At 37.1% G+C, this 19,880-nt stretch overlaps 1 protein-coding gene across 5 annotated transcripts in view; it reads right to left on the reverse strand.

Moving 5' to 3' along the window:
• KIAA1328 (KIAA1328 ortholog) overlaps positions 1–19,880 on the reverse strand; it is a 416,288-nt gene that overhangs the window by 349,584 nt on the left and 46,824 nt on the right. For all 5 annotated transcript variants that reach the window (XM_070361544.1, XM_070361543.1, XM_070361547.1 and 2 more), the window contains exon 5: positions 4,420–4,535. In XM_070361544.1, the coding sequence (XP_070217645.1) occupies positions 4,420–4,535 (116 nt within the window). The remainder of the gene's footprint in view (positions 1–4,419; positions 4,536–19,880) is intronic.

Below are 19,880 nucleotides of genomic sequence, written 5' to 3' on the forward strand. Positions count from 1 at the left end.
GGAAAGTAAAACCTGTTTCCCTTGATAAGCACCCAACTAGTGTAAATGAGACAGAAAGATTTCCTCCTTCATAGAAGCAGAAGACAAAGCACATCTATTTCACTCTCATGAAAAAGCCAAAGTGTTAGTCGCTCAGTTGTGTCTGAGTTTCTGTGACCCCATGGACTGTAGCCCACCAGGCTCCTCTGTCCATGGAGTTCTTCAGGCAAAAATACGAAAGTGGGTAGCCATTACCTTCTCCAGGGGATCTTCCTGACCCAGGGACTAAACCCAGGTCTCCTGCATTGCAGGCAGACTGTTTACTCTCTGAGCCACCAGGGAAGTCCTTTTACTCTCCTACTGGGCCTCTAAGCAGCCTAAGCATCTGCTTAACCTAATGAAAACCATCAAAACCCCACAGAAGAAAGGAAGAGTTGAGAAACAGAGGAGCTAGTCAACTCATTCCTCATCTAAATTAATCATAGTAATAAGGAGAATTGCTATCTGTGTTTCAGTATTCCAAAGTAAGAAACACTGCTAGATTCTTTACACACATAAAGAACCTACCAAATTTCAACAAGCCTGCAAAAAAAGGCATTATTGGGTATCCATATATTATAGATGAAAAAACACTCAGAAAAGTTCAGTAGCTTTCCCAAGGTCAGACAGCTCATCAGTACTAAAACAATTTTGACTCTAAAGCCCATTGTGCTTTCTTGTCTGTCACTTCCCTTGCTCTGTCAGTTAAGAGGGAAGTCAGCAAACATCAGACTTTACTTTCCTTCTGTAAGCTTTTGATACCATCCTGAGCTGAGACATATATTCTGGAATTACAATCAGCTCAAATATTAATCAACTTTTATAATGGCTACATCCTCTGTGTCTTACACTATTACATGCTAACATGTTTCAGAATTATTCCTATTGGACATATTATTCTGTCCTTTTCAGATTTACCTCCCCATTCATACACATTTAGTTAGGGAAAAATCTACTAGGTTCATCAGATTGCTAGACCTTGTAAATGGCACATTCATTTACATAGCTAATTTCTCAGGAAACAAGTTTTCTTTGTTCAAAGACTGAAAACTACTAAGAGTGTTTATGTTTTACTAATAAATTCTCTAATTAGCATAAGAACAAATCCTTGAAAAGTTTGATCCAAATGCAAACATGTAAAATATCGTCACTCTTTTCTACTAAGGGACTGGTCTGGTTTCATATAATTAATCAATAAATCCTATTATTAGGACTTTTATAACAAAAGAACCCCATAAATTAGGATAACACATCATTAAAATGCCAAAAATCAGAATCCATATAGTTTCTCATGCAGAAACAGGCTTTAAATAATTTGAAATTATCTCATTTCATGTATGTGAGCTTGAATCATTCATGTATGATAGGTAAATGTATCTGTAGTTAAAATTATATTGTTTTAAATTATATCCTTGTTTTATGTCTCTAAGTTTTACAGAGTTTTATGTACAGTAAAATCACCTATATTAACCTTTGACAGGTTTATACTGGTAAAGGAGATTCACACCTGAGCAATCCACTTGGGAAAAAAGACATGGATCTCACTGTTTTTTAATCATATCTTCCTTTCTCTTTTCTTTGACAAGTTCCACAAATACCACTTATCTTTAGGTGACTTAAAAAAATCTTAAACCAATTACACTAATTAAACTATTTTAATTTTTGAACATGGTCTAACATTTACTCCAATCTTCACTCACAATAATAAAACTCAAGTCAAATCTTTTTATATCAAAATAGGTCTAACTATGATTCATGTCTAAGTCTTTGTATTTTCCTTTACTTTTTAATTTTACAATTTAGATCAGAGTAAGCAAACTTTTCTGTAAAGGGTCAGACAGTAAATATTTCAGGCCACAATCTTTATTGCAACTGCACCACTTGCAGCTGCAGTGCAAGAACAGCCACGGAAGATACACAAGGGAACGTGTGCGGCTGCACTGAGCTGGCATTGGACAGATTTGTTCCATGGCAGTGGGTTGACCTATGTGCTAAGAAAAAAGGAAATACTGTGTCACTACAATCACCTGCTGCTGCTGCTGCTGCTGCTAAGTTGCTTCAGTCGTGTCCGACTCTGTGCGACCCCACAGACGGCAGCCCACCAGGCTCCCCCGTCCCTGGGATTCTCCAGGTAAGAACATTGGAGTGGGTTGCCATTTCCTTCTCCGATGCATGCAAGGGAAAAGTGAAAGTGAAGTCGCTCAGTCGTGTCCGATGTATCTTAATATTCAGCCTGACAAAAGAAATTATTCTGTCCATAATCATGCTGAATGTCAACTGCTTCGATACTATATACAATTAATCTTGACCCAGAGAGTGCTAATTGTAATAGTCCACCAAAGTTAAACTGTGCTTTACCATATAGCCACACATTTTTTTTTTTGTTAGGCTAGCACCAGATAAACAAGGTCCCATTCTAACTGTAGCCAGGCTTTCTAAATTGTCTGCAACCTCTTTCATCTCTCATCTTATTTCTCAGCCCCAGTTCCACTGTACACAATACATTTTTTTTTTCTTCCCAGGAAGATCAAGGTATCAACACCTCCTCCGTATACAAAAAGTGATTTCAATCTCCCCTACTTCTGCTACCAGAGTTGAAGGCTGACTTCATTTCCAACCCCCTTCCCTGCTGCCTCCCACTGTATAAATTGGACAAGCTGAATGCTCAATTTCTCAGCCTCCCCTGCAGATTAGCATGTCCACATGATAAAGTTCAGGACAATAAATATCTCATGAAAGACTGCTGGGTGGCAGCGTGGAGGGAAATGCCCTGACAAAAACTGCATGTGTTCTAAAAACGAACAGGGAGTCATAACTACCAGAATGGCTTCCTTCCTCTTTTTTTCTGCCTTAATGGAAACATAATAACTGAAATTGGAGCAACCATCCTGGAACCTGGAATCCCACAATCATTAGAAGAAACTAAGAGAACTCTATAGACCCATCACTGAAAACTTTAAGCCACTACAGCAATGCCAGCGGCCACTTATCTTCAGAACTGTTACGTGCAAAGTAACAGACCTATAAAGCAAGCTTGCGTTACACATAAAAGCACTCCTGGTCTACCTTTTCTTGAAAGTGCTAGGGTCCTGAGCCACTACTCCTTCTGCAAAGTGAAAGACTAACACTGGCTGAGCATAGTTGTAAATTCTGACTAAACAGTGCTGTTTCAATCAAGAGAAAAAAGCATCAAGATGAAAATCACCAAAGGGGGACTGCCTGAGAGTTGACAACCCAGGGCAATAGAATCAATGAAAGGAAAGAAAAGAGAAGGCTCAAGATTATTCAAGTGCTAAAGAACAAATATAATTGGAAAAGTACTCCTTTGAACTTGGGGGCCCATAAAACTAACAAATGTCCTACTCCACAAATCAAATTGGAGAATTCTGATTATATTAATCTGCAATCACACATTCCCGCTGTTTGAAAAATGCAAGTTCAGATCTCAATTTTAATAGTTACTTTTTGTGCATTTTCCCCCAGTGAATTAATTTATCTTTATGCTTCTCTTTGCTTTGTTTTCTCAAAGGTATAGTTACTGTCAATATGTGATCATTTTTTGACACTCAAAGTATCTTCAAAATAATTATTAAAAGTCACATAAATTACGATACTGACAATAAGAACAATGGTTCCTTCAGGAATTCACATACCCTGGCAGATCCAGGATCCTAACTTTAGGGACAATCACTTCTCTTTTTTGAAAATGTCAGTACAAAACACCCCAAAGATAAGCAATTCTACCCAGTCAAAACAATTTCAGCAATACACTTATTTCAACTCATATATCCCTTAAAGTACAATCCTTGAGTTAAAACTTCAGTTTTTACTTTATTTTCTCATGAATAACACCAGCATACATATTTATACTCACACACACACACACACCCCTCTAATTCTACACCCAATAGTTTCTCTTCCATGAAAACAGTTTGGTGGTATTACGCTACAGTATAAATATCTATCAATTACAACATCTATAAGCTACAACGGATTTTTTTTAATGATATTAGAGTAGAATGCCTTAGAATTGTCAAAGCTTTAGCCAGAAAGAATACCAAAGACAAAGATGTTTTGGGCTCAATTACAGTAGCGGAACAGAATTTAATAAAGTTCCAACACTACATTTTAATGCCCGAGTTTCTTCCTGTCTCTCTGAGTTGACAAGTATGTGCGCCACTGTGCAGCAGCAGCAGTGGGAACAGCTGGACGGCTGCACCAAGCACCAAGGGAGCCACGGCACATGCTGCTAAGTGTCGTTCCGATTACCTCGAAATGGCAGCCCATGCAGATTTACACTAGGTTATAAATTAGAACAATTATTTCTCTGGAGTTTACATTTTCTTCATGAAACAGTCAAACTTTCTGAACGTTAAAAAAGAGGACTTTCAAAAAGGATATCTTCCCTTTCTTTGATGATCAATTCATTCTGTTCTTCCAACTGCCTGATCTTCTTCTCAAATGATTCCTGCTCAGCTTTGAGTCTTTCTTCTGTCACTTCCTTTTCCTCACTTACTCTGAAAGAAACGAAATGCCCATGAGAATAAAATAAAATAGGTGCCTACAGCTGTGGTTTACCAAAACTAGATTTCTTCCAGAAGTATGTTGGTTTTTTCGGGGATACTTTATATCTTTAAAATTTCTTCTCAAATTAACCTTTCAGAAGGGACTCTTCAATGCCTTTGTAATAAAACGTGTATGTGATTTTTACATTAAGAATTTTTGCAATGGTCAGAATTGTCTTAAATACAGAAAGTCCTATACCTTATGGGTTCCCAATTATGATCCACGACAGAAAAGTATCTATTACAAATATTTCACCTCTTCATTATCAAACTGGCACAATTTATATTGATTTAGATTTTTTCCCATACTTCTATTTAAATTCTAACAACAAAACAAACATATATATATATATATAAATCTCACTTAAATATTTCACTAAACATGCATGGGCAATTTTACTTTTTCCTGGTACTTACACCCTGGAATCCTCAGTAGCATATAAATGACTGGACTGGAATTTTTAAATGGAATTGACATTAAAAAAGGTATGCACATTGATTCTTAGTTCAAAAAGGATTATGAAGTTAAAAACACTGACCAAAAATATGTATCTTTAATGCTTAATTCTGAAAAGCATCCCAACTTAAAAAAAAAAAAAAAAACACCTAAACAATAACAACATTAAAACTTACCTTAACAAAGGACAATCGAAATTTTTATGGTACTCTGTGAACAGAAATGTTGGTTCTGAATTTCTGTTACTGGCAATTAATTCTCCAAAAAGAGTACAACATATTTTACCCTATAAGATCTCACTGGGATATGTGTAAGTGAAATCCACAGGGAATCCATATCTTTTCTCTGAGCATCTAAATTTATTTCCTCCCACACCTGTATTCTAACAGAACAGTTTCTGAATAACATGGACTCCACAGCCTTTCTTTTGTTGCTAGATGGTGATAAGATCAATGAGATAACAGAATGAAAATTAGAATTTTGAATGTTCAAGAGTTGACTGCATCTTTGAATTCATTTGTGTTAAAGTGCGTGGCATACAATGTTTTTTTAAAAAAAGGCTTATCTTCTCTTGCTTATCATGACATTCAAATCATTTCCCAACTCCTATAATTTACATGTAGCACAGTACTAGGCTCATGAATGGGACTCAGGACCTTCTTTCTAAGAGGATAATCTCTAGCACTGATACAATTACAAGGAATCCAGAAAACTAAACAAAGAGCAACTACATATATACATAGAGGATTTATACTCTGGTTTCAGGTTACCTGCCTCTCTTGTTACCATCTTTTTACAATGTCTGTAAGTAGGTAAGAGAACATTTATTTTCATTTGCTTATTAAAAAATATTAGCCAAATACTTAATATAGGAAAAAATTATCACAGTAACTTTACCCAGTTATGAGATATCCAAAAGGAACCTCACAATAGCCCACTGTCATTTCAATCATTCATAAAAGCCATAGAAATATGAGGAATGACCACAGATTTGTTTCTTCAAGAAAGCAAGGCTTCAAGGTCATAAAAACAGTAACAAAAAAGTCCACTATTGCATTGACCCAACATCAAAGTAAATTCACAAAGTATGTCTAGAGCCTGCTAGGTCAGAACATCTACCTCAGCATTTACTTACTCCCTTTGTTGAACGTAAAGAAAATCCATGAAAACTATAGGGATCATTAAGGGAAAAAAATGACTGTACATATATTCCATAATGCTATGATGAGCTTTCCCCAAAACTTAAAGTACTCTATCTAGAAAAACCACTCTTTTCTAAATTTAGTTTCCAGAGATGTTTGAAAATTTTGTTGCTACACTATTCAAACAGAGCTTTTTTAAAAAAATAAAATCTTTTCTCTTATCACTATGATCAGACTACCCATTAGTGATTATTATGTTCTGGAAGGCTATAAAATTAACAAGCTGTGTTAAACACAAAAGGCAACACTTCTATAGGCCTATCTAAAGATATGCATGGCTTCTCTGTGGCCTATTAGCATAGTTAATAAGAGCAATTATATTAATACAGTCTTAAATGCTGAGAGCTTGCCAATAAAACAAACTCAAGATTTTATATCCACTTTGAAATATGTCTTCCTGTTTATGTTCAATATTTCCCATGAGGTGTATACATGAGAAATTATCTGGTATCATGACCTACATTTTTTATCAAAGCATTCTCAGACCACAAAGTAACATAAAAATACCTAATCTTCTATCTAATTTAGAGTATAGCAATAAGCTAGTTAACAAAACAAGAATCTAAATACACACAACAAAGGGAAATATTTGACTATAGGATAGGAAGTTAAAGCTCTGGACAAGAGGATATTCCCAGTGTTGGTTTGTTAATTATTTACAAGAAGGACAATAGTCTGTTCATAAAGTAAGAAATCACCATTTCAACATTTGTTTAATGTCCCAGAGTATTTCTCAATAACATTCACAAATTGTTCTCTTTTTATCTAACAAGAACAGAGAATTCATACACTTAGGAGTTGCATGGTTGGGCTGAAAACCAAGCCAAAAGGCCTGAATTTACTTGAAGCCTTATGTTTTACCTTAAACATCCCTAAATATTTTTTTATTTTACTCAATAAAACAATCTTTTCTGTTTTAATAAAGTTTCCCCACGTTCATCTATTCTTTACTTTTTAGTAAAACTAATGTTCGAGAAAGAGATTTACTTTATGGTTTTATATACCCTCAGTGTTCTTCCAGGTACTCCAGGAAAGAGTACTTTCACACTAATATGAAAGACAAGGTGAAGGCAGTAAAGTTTCTAACCCAAAGAGAATTAATTAAGGCTCACGTAATGGTCAATCAGATAAATTTTTTTCCCTGATTGATACCTCACATTTCAAAGCAGAGAATGCTGGTTGCATTTCATAAATTCTCAGTATTAACTTAGTGGGTAAAATTTAGAGATTAGATATCCTAGATTTTATAGGATATCTAGTAGAAAGAAAAGGATATATTGTTTTAGAGCAAACGTAAATGCATGGTGAAAAATAAGGGCTTCCATCATTAAATACGTACATACACACAAATATATACATACACACACATATATATATAAGACTGTGCTTTTCTCCTATGATCACAAACAAGTCAAGAAATGTCTGCTCCTGCTACTTCAATTCTGCTTTATATTAAGAGATTACAGTCAGCAGTTAGGTAGGGAAAAGACATAAAAGGTGTCTAGATTATAAAGGAAGAAGTCAAACCATTTCTATTTTATATGACATTTTATATACAGAAAATCTAAAATACCCACTTAAAAACTATTAGAGCTAATAAAGGAGTTCAGTGAGGTTACAGCATAAAAGATTAATATACAAAGTCAATTATATGTTTATACACAGGCAGTAAACAACCTCCCAAAAAATTAAGGGAAAAAATCCATGAATATTTGCATCAAGAAATAGAAAACACAAAGGAATAAATTCAAGAGAAGAAGGAAGATGAGTCCATTGAAAACTATAAAAATATGGTGAAGAAATTAAACACCTATATAAGTGGAAAGACATTCCATGTTCATGACTGGAAGACTTAATATTGTTAAGATGGCAATATTCCCCACATCAATCTTCAAATTCAACTCAATCTCTATTAAAATCTCAGCAGGTTTATCTGCAGAAATTGACAATTGATCCAATCCTTAAATTCATATAGAAATGAAAGCGACTCAGAATACCTAAAATATTCCTGGAAAAGGAGAAAAACATGGGAATTTCACACTTGCCAATTTAAAAACTTACTTCAAAACTCCAATAATCAAGAGACTGCAGTATTGTCATAAGAACAGACATATAGGTGTACAGAACATAAATAAACACTTTTATAGTAAACTGAATTTTCAGAGTACCAAGATAATTGAAGAGAAAGAATTGTCTTTTCAACATGTAGTATAGGGATAACTTTCTGTACACATGCAAAAGAATAAATGTGGGCCCCTATAACTCAAATCACTTACAAAAATTAGCTCTAAATGAATTAAAGATCAAAATGTGAGAGCAAAAACTATAAACTCTTGTAAGAAAACATAGGCATAAATCTTCATGACCTTGAGTTAGGCAATGGTTTCTTTGATATAACACCAAAAACACAAGCAACAACAAAAACAAAAAATAAATTGGACTTTATCAAAATTAAAAAACAATGCAAAGAATAGGATCAAATTTTTGCAAATAATATATCTGATAAAGGACTTGTAAATGGAATATATAAAGAATATTGAGAAGCCAAAAATAAGAAGACAACCTAATTTGAAAGGATCTGAATAGATATGTCTTCAAAGAAGATACACAAATAGGCAAAAAGCACATGGAAAGATGTTCAACACTATCAGCTATTAGGTAAGAGGACAGATGAAAATCTTCATAGATTTCTGGTGGAAATGGAAAACAGTGCAGCCACTCTGGAAAATAGTTTGGCAGTTCTTCAAAAAGTTAAATAAAGAGTTACTATTTCAACCAGCATTCCTAGATATATATCCAAGAGAAACAAAACTTATGTCCACACAAAAACTTATACAGACATGTTCACAGCAGCATTACCCAAGGTCAGAAAGCACAAATAATCCAAATTCCATCAACAAATGAATAGATAAGTTAAATGTGGTACTATCTATGAAATCTAATATTATTTGGCATAAATAGAAATGGGGTACCAATACATGCTGCTGCTGCTACTGCTGCTGCTGCTAAGTCGCTTCAGTTGTGTCCGACTCTGTGCGAACCCATAGATGGCAGCCCACCAGGCTCCTCTGTCCCTGGGATTCTCCAGGCAAGAACACTGGAGTGGGTTGCCATTTCCTTTTCCAATGCATGAAAGTGAAAAGTGAAAGTGAAGTTGCTCAGTCATGTCCGACTCTTAGCAACCCCGTGGACTGCAGCCCACCAGGCTCCTCTGTCCCTGGGATTCTCCAGGCAAGAACACTGGAGTGGGTTGCCATTTCCTTCTCCAATGCATGAAAGTGAAAAGTGAAAGTGAAGTTGCTCAGTCATGTCCGACTCTTAGCAACCCCATGGACTGCAGCCCACCAGGCTCCTCCATCCATGGGATTTTCCAGGCAAGAGTACTGGAGTGGGGTGCCATTGCCTTCTCCACCAATACATGCTGCCACAGGAATAAACCTTGAAGTCATCATGCTAAGTTAAAGAAACTAGTTTAAAAAGACTACATATTATACGTATATTATCTGTATAGTCAAAGTTATGGTTTTCCAGTAGTCATGTATGGATGTGAGCGTTGGACCATGAAGAAGGCTGAGTATTGAAGAACTAATTCTTTCAAATTGTGGTGCTGGAGAAGACTCAAGTCTGTTGGACAGCAAGGAGATTGAACCAGTCAATACTAATGAAAATCAACTCTGAATATTCAATGGAAGGACTGATGCTGAAGCTCCAGTACTTTGGCCACCTGATGCAAAGAGCTGACTCACTGGAAAAAAACCATGATCTTGGGAAAGCTTGAGGGCAAGAGGAGAAGGGGCGACAGAGGATGGGATAGTTGGATGGTATCACTGACTCAACGCACATGAGTCTGAGCAAACTCAGGGAGATGGTGAAGGACAGGGAAGCCAGGAGTGCTGCAGTTCATGGGGTCGCAGAGTTGGAGACAACTTAGTGACTGAACAACATATTATACATATAATTTCGTTTATAAGAAATACCTAGAATAGGCAAATTCACTGAGACAAAAACTCAGTGAGTTTTGTTGTCTAAACAAACCTAGAGTGGCTGTCTAAGGCCAGCAAGGTTGGTAAGAAGTGAGAATGACTGCTAATGGGTACAGGATGTAATGGGTACATGGATTCTGATATAATGAGAATGTTATAAAATTGATTTTGGTAATGACTGTACAACTCTGTGAATACACTAGAAAAAAAATAGAAAAAGAAATCAGAGGAATTACTGGGAAGAATTAGATGACTTGAAATATACAGTAAATATACATCTAGTAAAACTAGATGACATGAAAATATACAGAAAATCCAAAAGACATCACTAAAAAACTACTAGAACGCATCAATGAGTTCAGTAAAGCTGCAACATACAAAAATAATATTCCAAAATATGTCACATTTCTATATACAAACAAACTTCAGAAAGAGAAAATAAGGAAAAATTCCCATTTACAACTGCATTAACAGATTTTCAAAAATTAGGAATAAACCAACCTAAGAGGCAGAGGAACCAGAGATCAAATTGCCAACATCTGCTGGATCATCGAAAAAGCAAGAGAGTTTCAGAAAAACATCTAGTTCTGCTTTATTGACTATGCCAAAGCCTTTGACTATGTGGATCACAATAAACTGTGGAAAATTCTGAAAGAGATGGGAATACCAGACCACCTGACCTACCTCTTGACAAACCTGTATACAGGTCAGGAAGCAACAGTTAGAACTGGACATGGAACAACAGACCGGTTCCAAATAGGAAAAGGAGTATGTCAAGCCTGTATATTGTCACCCTGCTTATTTAACTTATATGCAGAGTACATCATGAGAAATGCTGGGCTGGAAGAAGCACAAGCTGGAATCAAGATTGCCAGAAGAAATGTCAATAAACTCAGATATGCAGATGACACCACCCTTATGGCAGAAAGTGAAGAGGAACTCAAAAGCCTCTTGATGAAAGTGAAAGAGGAGAGTGAAAAAGTGGGCCTAAACCTGAACATTCAGAAAACGAAGATCATGGCATCTGGGCCCATCATTTCATGGGAAATAGATGGGGAAACAGTGGAAACAGTGTCAGACTTTATTTTTTTGGGCTCCAAAATCACTGCAGATGGTGACTGCAGCCATGAAATTAAAAGACGCTTACTCCTTGGAAGAAAAGTTATGACCAACCTAGATAGCATGTTGAAAAGCAGAGACATTAATTTGGCACAAAGGTTCGTCTAGTCAAGGCTATGGTTTTTCCAGTGGTCATGTATGGATGTGAGAATTGGACTATGAAGAAAGCTGAGTGCTGAAGAATTGATGCTTTTGAACTGTGGTGTTGGAGAAGACTCTTGAGAGTCCCCTGGACTGCAAGGAGATCCAACCAGTCCATTCTGAAGGAGATCAGCCCTGGGTGTTCTTCGGAAGGAATGATGCTAAAGCTGAAACTCCAAAACTTTGGCCACCTCATGTGAAGAGCTGACTCATTGGAAAAGACTCTGATGCTGGGAGGGATTGGGGGCAGGAGGAGAAGGGGACGCCAGAGGATGAGATGGCTGGATGGCATCACTGACTCGATGGACGTGAGTCTGAGTGAACTCCGGGAGTTGGTGATGGACAGGGAGGCCTGGCGTTGCTGTGATTCATGGGGTCGCAGAGTTGGACATGACTGAGCGACTGAACTGAACTGAACTGAACTGAAGAGGCAAAATGGGGCTTCCCTGGTGGCTCAGAGGTAAAGAATTTGCCTGCCAATGCAGGAGACATGGGTTTGATCCCTGAGTCAGGAAGATCCCAGGGATGTGATCTTCCCTGGAAATGGCAACCCAAGCCAATAATCTTGCCTGAGAAACCCCATGGACAGAGGGGCCTGGCGGGCTACAGTCCATGGGGTGCAAAGAGTTGGATATGACTGAGCAACTAAAACAATAAAATGGTTTCTGTACTCAAAAAACCGTAAGACACTGATGAAAGAAATTGAGGACAACACAAACAAATGGAAAGATATGCGATGTTCATGGACTGGAAGAATTAATATTGTTAAAATGACTGTACTACCCAAGGCACTTTACAGATTCAATGCAATCTCTATCAAAATACAGAGGGCATTTTCCAAGAACTAGAACAAATAATTTAAAAAACTCTATGGAAACACAAAAGACCTTGAATAGCCAAAACAATCTTGAAAAAGAATAGAGCTGGAGGCAACACACTCTTACTTTAGACTATACCATTAATACAGAACTACACTAATCAAAACAGAATGGGCCTCAAAGGAAAAAATACACACAGATCAGTGGAACAGAATAAAGAATTGATAAATAAACCTATGCACTTACGGTCAGTTAATCTACAACAAAAGAGGCAAGAATATACAAAGGATAAAAAACAGTCTCTTTAGTAAATGGACCTGGGAAAACTAGGCAACTACATGCAAAACAAAGTAATTAGAACATTTTCTAACACCATATACAAAAATAAACTCGAAATGGATTAAAGACCTAAATGTAATACAGGGGACCATAAAACTCCTAGAAGAAATAATAGCCGCAACCACTTTGGCAAGATCCTAACAATATTTAAGGATCTATCCTCTAAAACAAAAGAAACAAAAGCAAAAATAAACAAATGGGATCTAATTAAACTTACAAGCTTTTGCACAGCAAAGGAAACCATCCACAAAATAAAAAGACAATCTACTGAATGGGACAAAATATTTGCAAAAGATATACCTGATAAGGGGTTAATATTCAAATAAACAGCTCATACAACATCAAAAAAAACCTGATTAAAAAAAGGTCAGGAGATCTGAATAGACATTTTTCCAAAGAAGACATACAGATGGCCAAGAGGCACATAGAAAAGATTCTAAACATTGCTAATTATCAGGGAAATGCAAATTTAAGCCACAGTAAGATATCACACTTTTCAGAATGGCTATCACTGATAAGAAAACAAGTAACAAAAGTTATCAAGGATACAGAGAAAAGACAACCTTCATATACTGCTGGTGGGAATGTAAATTGGTACAGTTACTGTGCAAAATACTATAAAGGTTTCTCAAAAACACTAATTTGAAAAGATGCATGCACCTTGGTGTTCACTGAAGTGCTATTTATAAATGCCAAGATATGGAAGCAACTTACGCGTCCAGAATGCATAAATAAGACATGGTAAACATGTATGAAAAAAGTGCAAGTCTATGTATCACTTGATTATCAAAATGGAACACTATTCAGACATAAAAAAATGTGACTTTGCCATTTGTGACAACATAAATAGATTTGGAAGATATTATTCTAAGTGAAATAAACCAAAAAATGACAAATATGTACGATATCACCTTACATGTGGAATCTAAAAAAATATAACACCAGAGAATATAGCAAAAAAGAAAGAAACTCACAGATACTCAGAACAAACTAGTGGTTACCAACGAGGAAAGGGAAGGGGAGAGGGAAGGGAGGAAGGGCAAGCAAGGGGTAAAGGATTTAGAAGTACAAACTATTACTTTAAAAATAAATAAGCTACAAGGATATAATGCACAACACAAGGAATTACAGGTAATGTATCATAATAAAGTCAATAGAATATAACCATTAAAGTTGTGAATTACTATGTTGTACTTTTGAAACATACAATATTGTACAGACAATACTTCAATTTTAAAAAGTGAAAAAATAGAAAATCTTAAAAAGAATCAGGATTTCCCTGGTGGTCCAGTGGTTAAGAATCTACCTGCCAATTCAGGGGACATGGGTTCAATTTCTGGTCCGATAAGACTCCACATGCCATGGGTCAACTAAGCCCGAGCACCACAACTGCTGAGCACGTGCTCTAGAGCCCACAAGCTGCAGCTACTGTGCTCATGCGCTGCAACTCCTGAGCCTCGTGTGCCTAGAGCTTGTGCTCCGCAACGAGAGACGGCATCGTCATGAGAAGCCCATGCATCACAACAAAGAGTAACCCATGCTCACTGCAACTAGAGAAAGCCTGCACGCTGCAGTGAAGACCCAGCACAACCAAAAATAAATAAGCAATTAATTAAAAAGAGAGTTTGACTTCAAAAAAATAAAAGAGAATTGAACTGCATATTCTATTTCTATTAAGGAATAACTTTCTTTCCCTTTAAGTGTAAGTGGTTAAAGACTCCAGGTGAAATAAGAAATCTGAGATAAAAGGTAGAAAACATGATTTCCCCTAAAATTAATATAATAGTTTAGATATCAAAAATGGAAATGACAAAAATGAATCTGAATACAAGATGAAAGATTAGGTAGAGAGAAAATTAATAAAAATTCATGTTTTAAAAGACCTAAAACACATTTTCAAGGAACAAAGCATAAGAAGCAGTATGATATATAAGAGAATAAAGGAGAAATCTTACATGATCATCTCTAAATGCAAAAAAGGCATAAAAACTCTTCTACAATTTAGGAACTAAAGGAATTTCTTCAGTCTAATAAGGAATACCCTTAAAACACCGTATCTATTGTCATTCAGTTGCTAAGTCACGTCCGACTCTGTGACTCCATGAACTGCAGCACACCAGGCTTCCCTGTCCTTCATTATCTCCCAGAGTTTGCTCAAACTCATGTCCATTAAGTCAGTGATGCCATCTAACCATCTCATCTTCTGCTGCCCCCTTCTCCTTATGCCTTCAATCTTTCCCAGCATCAGGGTCTTTTCCAGTGAGTCAGCTCTTCTCATCAGGTGGCCAAAGTATTAGACCTTTAGCATCAGTCCTTCCAATAAATATATTCAGGGTTGATTTCTGTTAGGACTGACTCATTTGATCTCCTTGGAGTCCAAGGGACTCTCAAGAGTCTTCTACAGCACCACAATTCGAAAGCAGCAAATCTTCGGTACAGCCTTCTTTATGGTCTAACTCTTGCATCTGTACATAACTACTGGATAAACAAGTATAATATAGTTATACATCTTCTATGTATACTTCTTCTAGTACCGTTCTTCTGTGTATTCTTGCCACCTCTTCTTAATCTCCTCTGCTTCTTTTAGGTCCTTGCCATTTCTGTCCTTTATTGTGCCATCTTTGACCTTTATTGTGCCCAATTTTCCTAAAGAGATCTCTAGTCTTTCCCATTCTATTGTTTTCCTCTATTTCCTTGCACTATTCACTTAAAAAGGCTTTGGTATCTCTCCTCGATATTTATAGCACTCTGCATTCAGTTGGGTATATCTTTCCCTTTCTTCTTTGCCTTCTTTCTTCTTTTCTCATATATCATATCATATATACATATGTATATGTACAAAAATACATATGTATATATACATATAGCATCTCATATATACATATCTGTAAGGGTGAAAAAAACCCACTCTGTCCCCTTCCTTGTACTTCAGGAATAAATCAGGAGTGTCAAGAATTACTACCTCTGTTTAATAATGACTAGAGACCGTGGCCAGTGCAATAATGAAAGAAAATAAAATGCATACAGATTGGGAATAGGTAAAATTTTATGGTATGATTGTATATGTAAAATTATTAAGGAATCACAGAAAATATATTAGAACAAGTAAATTCAGGAAAATCACAATGTTACTGTGATAGCCAGCCTCTAAAATGGGTCCCAGTAATCCCTGCCTCTTGCTATTCTTTAATTCCCTCCCCCAAACTGACTAAATATAACTTCTGAAATTAGGTTACCAAAATATAGTGACTTTTGTTTTTAATTATTTTGTCTCACTCTGATAGGAGCCAGTTGCCAAGTCATAATCTACCATATGGAAAGGCCCTTGGAAAAAAAACTAAGGGAGGCCTCTAGAAACTCAGTCCCAAGACACACCTAGAAACTGTAGGAAGAGAAGTACGACATGTGATGGCAGAAAATTTACCAACATCCTTAGAAATAGGGAAAGGAGGAAATATGCTTAATAAACTGAGTAATTGATCTACCTAAGGAGGCTTCCAAGTAAAGTGTTGAAAGTGCTGGCTGGTTTCATCCTTGTGTTTATAGTAAATTGGGAGAAGAGCGAGAGAGAAGTTGAAGGAAAGGCTATTGAAACAAAAATGAGGCAGGATTTTCAGTTTCAAAAATGCTCAGCCTCTCCAGAGAGTAAAACTGCTAAAATTAAATGTTTTCTTAGTAGACTGAAAAACCAGGACACTGCCAAGAAAAACAAACTGTGGAGATACAACCAAGGTACTACTGTTTAAGGCCTTAAAAAGATCAAAGTTGATGCCTCAATAGAGTCAAACAAAAAGTACTTTAAAGAGATTAAGACTGGTTCTCACAAATTCTCTCAAACAATAGGGCCTCTAGGAAGCTTACTAGTATTCTAAACTGTTAAAATTTTATGATTATGTTAGGTAGCCATAGATAACTAATACAGATTTTTACATATTAATCAGTCATTTTAAATACCTCAGATCATTCCACCTGCATCTGCTTCTTCTGTTGCTTTATCTCTTTCCAACATGATGTTTTATCTTGCTTTTTCATATACTCACAGTTTTACTGGTATCTGGATATCCTCAATAGGACAGTAGAGACTGAGGCAAATAGTCTCTATGCTTGGCAATGGCAGACTTCCTCTGGCCAGGTGTGTAGCATGGGGGTGTGTTTATCTATCACATGTTAAGCATGTGTGTAGCATGGAGGTGTGTTTATCTATCTTGTTAGGCAGGTTTAAGCTTTACTGTTCCCATCGTTACCCTCAGTATACCACAGGCCTCAAATCTCTCTAGGGATACACCCCCTCAGGTGGACCAGATGTTTCCGCAATGTCTGCTCCACACTTAGCTTTTGGTCTTCCCTTCTAGAGGGGTCTGTATCTTGTGAAGTTCTCATTAGTAGTGAGTTGTTACTTTTATTAGATACTTATTAGTCTAGACATGGGAATCTCTATTATTGGAGTGGTGTTCTCTATTATTCTCATTAGGCTTGTGCTGATCAGACCCTGCATACCTGAGTCTTAGAAGTGCTTCTGTCTCTTTTCCATAGTTCTGATATCAGCATGTAACCCTGTCCTGCCCCCAAGTTATTTTCTGCCTATCCCCAGCCTCAGTGGTTTTTACCAGTATCATAAGGACTGTACTTTAAGGAATCCCTCTTTCTAAACTTATGGTTATTGATACATAGAAAAGATACAGGAGAAGGATCCAGGAAATATTCTGTGCCCTTTCTGTAACAACTGCTGTTCCTCCTCCCAGGCCTGTGCCAAGAGGGATAGGTCAACAGAGCTCTCATCAAGTGGGGCCTGTGGAGATATTCTGCAAAAGAACTCAAGCTGCTCCTATATTTGCTGCCCTCGGAGGCTCCCCATTCTAACCTGCCCACATCTGGCCTCTACCAATTTGTTGCCTATGTAACTGAAATGCTCTCACGCATTTTCAGAGGTGTCTGCCCATATAAGCCAATGCTCACATCTCATCTTTTCCTGTAAGCATGCATCTCTCTGGAGATTTTGAGTTGGTTAAATTGAGCTCTCTGTTTCAAGAAACGTCCAGAGCTTGCAGTTTGTTCCACCTTATTTTTAAGTGTAAGGTTGAGAGTAACAATCTCTACAGCCATTTACACTTAGCTTTGCAATTATTTAAATATATTTATATATCTGGTTTTGCTCCTGTTAAATAAATTAATCAAGGAGACCATTAGACTGAGGTGCTTCTAGTACCTTAGCAGCCTACTTAAGTAAGCTAAATCTATGCCTATAATGCCTCAAGGTGAAGAAATCAAAATCTAAGAACCACCTATCACAAACATCCACCTACTTTTTCCCAAATAAGGCAACCACGTAAGCTACAGTCTTGTAGCTCATTTGGTAAAGAATCCGCCTATGATACAGTAGACCAGGGTTCGATTCCTGGGTTGGGAAGATCCCCTGGAGAAGGAAATGGCAACCCACTCCAGTATTGTTGCCTGGAGAATTTCATGCACTGTAGCCTGCCAGGCTCTTCTGTCCATGGGGTCACAGGAGTCAGACACGACTTAGTAACTAAACCACCACCACGAAGTTACAGCCAATCAAATACTTCTCTTGCTTTGCTTCTGAGCCTGCTCTATAATAAAGTCTCTCCCCTCACTCTTGAGCATAAAGGCCTCCTCACCACTTTCAGTTTAGGGCTTAACTATTGGATTTTTGCTCAAATAAAGTCTTAAAAATATAATATGTCTCAATTTATTTTTGAAAACTCTTTTTCTCCTAACATCTCCCAATTTTCAAAGCTGGAACAATTTTAACAACAAAATAAATACGTTTAGACAATAACCCATAAAACCATGACATTTATTAATATTAAGAAATAAACTGAGGCATTATTACATTACCTACAGGAACCAGGAAAGAGATTTTTATAGAGAGGAGTTGGAAGCCAAGCAAGGAGAGTATTTTCTTGGCTACTGTGTAAGCAGCTGCCTTATTTAGGAAAGCCTAGGTGGCTGTTTGTGATGTGTTTGATTTCTTAACATTAAAGCACTGATATATATACAGGTTTTGGTTTGCTTATTTAGGCTACTAAGGCATTAAAGCCTCCTAAGTCTAATGACCTCCTTATTTAACTTGGTATTAATTTAAAAAGAGAAAAACTTAACAGGGGGAAAACCTGGCAGAAGCCACCTTAATTAGGTTCAATTCAGTTCAGTCACTCAGTCATGTCGACTCTTTGTGACCCCATGGACTGCAGTATGCCAGGCTTCCCTGTTCATCACCAACTCCTGGAGCTTACTCAAAGTCATATCCATCAAGTTGGTGATACCATCCAGCCATCTCATCCTCTGTTGTCCCCTTCTCCTCCCGCCTTCAATCTTTCCCAGGATCAGGGTCTTTTCAAATGAGTCAGTCCTTTGCATTAGGTGGCCAAAGTACTGGAGTTTCAGCTTCAGCATCAGTCCTTAATCAAGTGATCAAGGTTAGTATTATCAGGAAAAAGACATATCAATTTTTCAGGTAGACCTTGCTATGACATACTGGAAAGACACATCACTTCTCTGATATTCTTACCAAAAATGCATAATCTGAATCTAATAAAGAGAAAACACTAGACAAATCCATATTGAAAGACAGTGAACAAAATATCTGATTAGTGTCAAGGTTATGAAGCATCAAAAAACTATCACAGATTAGAGAAGACTAAGGAGATGCGACAAATAAATATGATGTGAGATACTAAATGTTATGTGAGCTACTGAATGAGACTTCCCTAGTAGCTCAGATGGTAAAAAATCTGCCTACAATGCAGGAGGCCCAGGTTTGATTCCTTGGTGGGGAAGATCCCCTGGAGAAGTGAATGCCACCTACTCCGGTATTCTTGCCTGGAGAATTCCATGGACAAAGGAGCCTGGTGGGCTACAGTCCATGGGGTCACAAAGAGCCAGAGATGACTAAGTGACTAACACATTGAATTGAAAAATGCTATCAGTGACATGAGATTGGTAAAATAAAGTCTCTATTTCAGTTGATAGTACTGCACTACTGGTTATTTCTTAGTATTGATAACTGTACTCATGCTCAGGCACTTCGGTCGTGTCCAACTCTCTGCAACCCCATGGACCACAGCCCACCAGGCTCTTCTGTCCATGGGATTCTCTAGGCAAGAATACTGGAGTGGGTTGCCATGTCCTTCTCCAGTGATAAAGTATGAAGTGAGTGAAGTGAAGTCGCTCAGTCGTGTCCGACTCTTTGTGACCCCATGTACTGCCTACCAGGC

This window comes from Bos mutus, chromosome 24, assembly GCF_027580195.1.
Source record: "Bos mutus isolate GX-2022 chromosome 24, NWIPB_WYAK_1.1, whole genome shotgun sequence".
In the NCBI taxonomy this organism is placed as follows: domain Eukaryota; kingdom Metazoa; phylum Chordata; class Mammalia; order Artiodactyla; family Bovidae; genus Bos; species Bos mutus.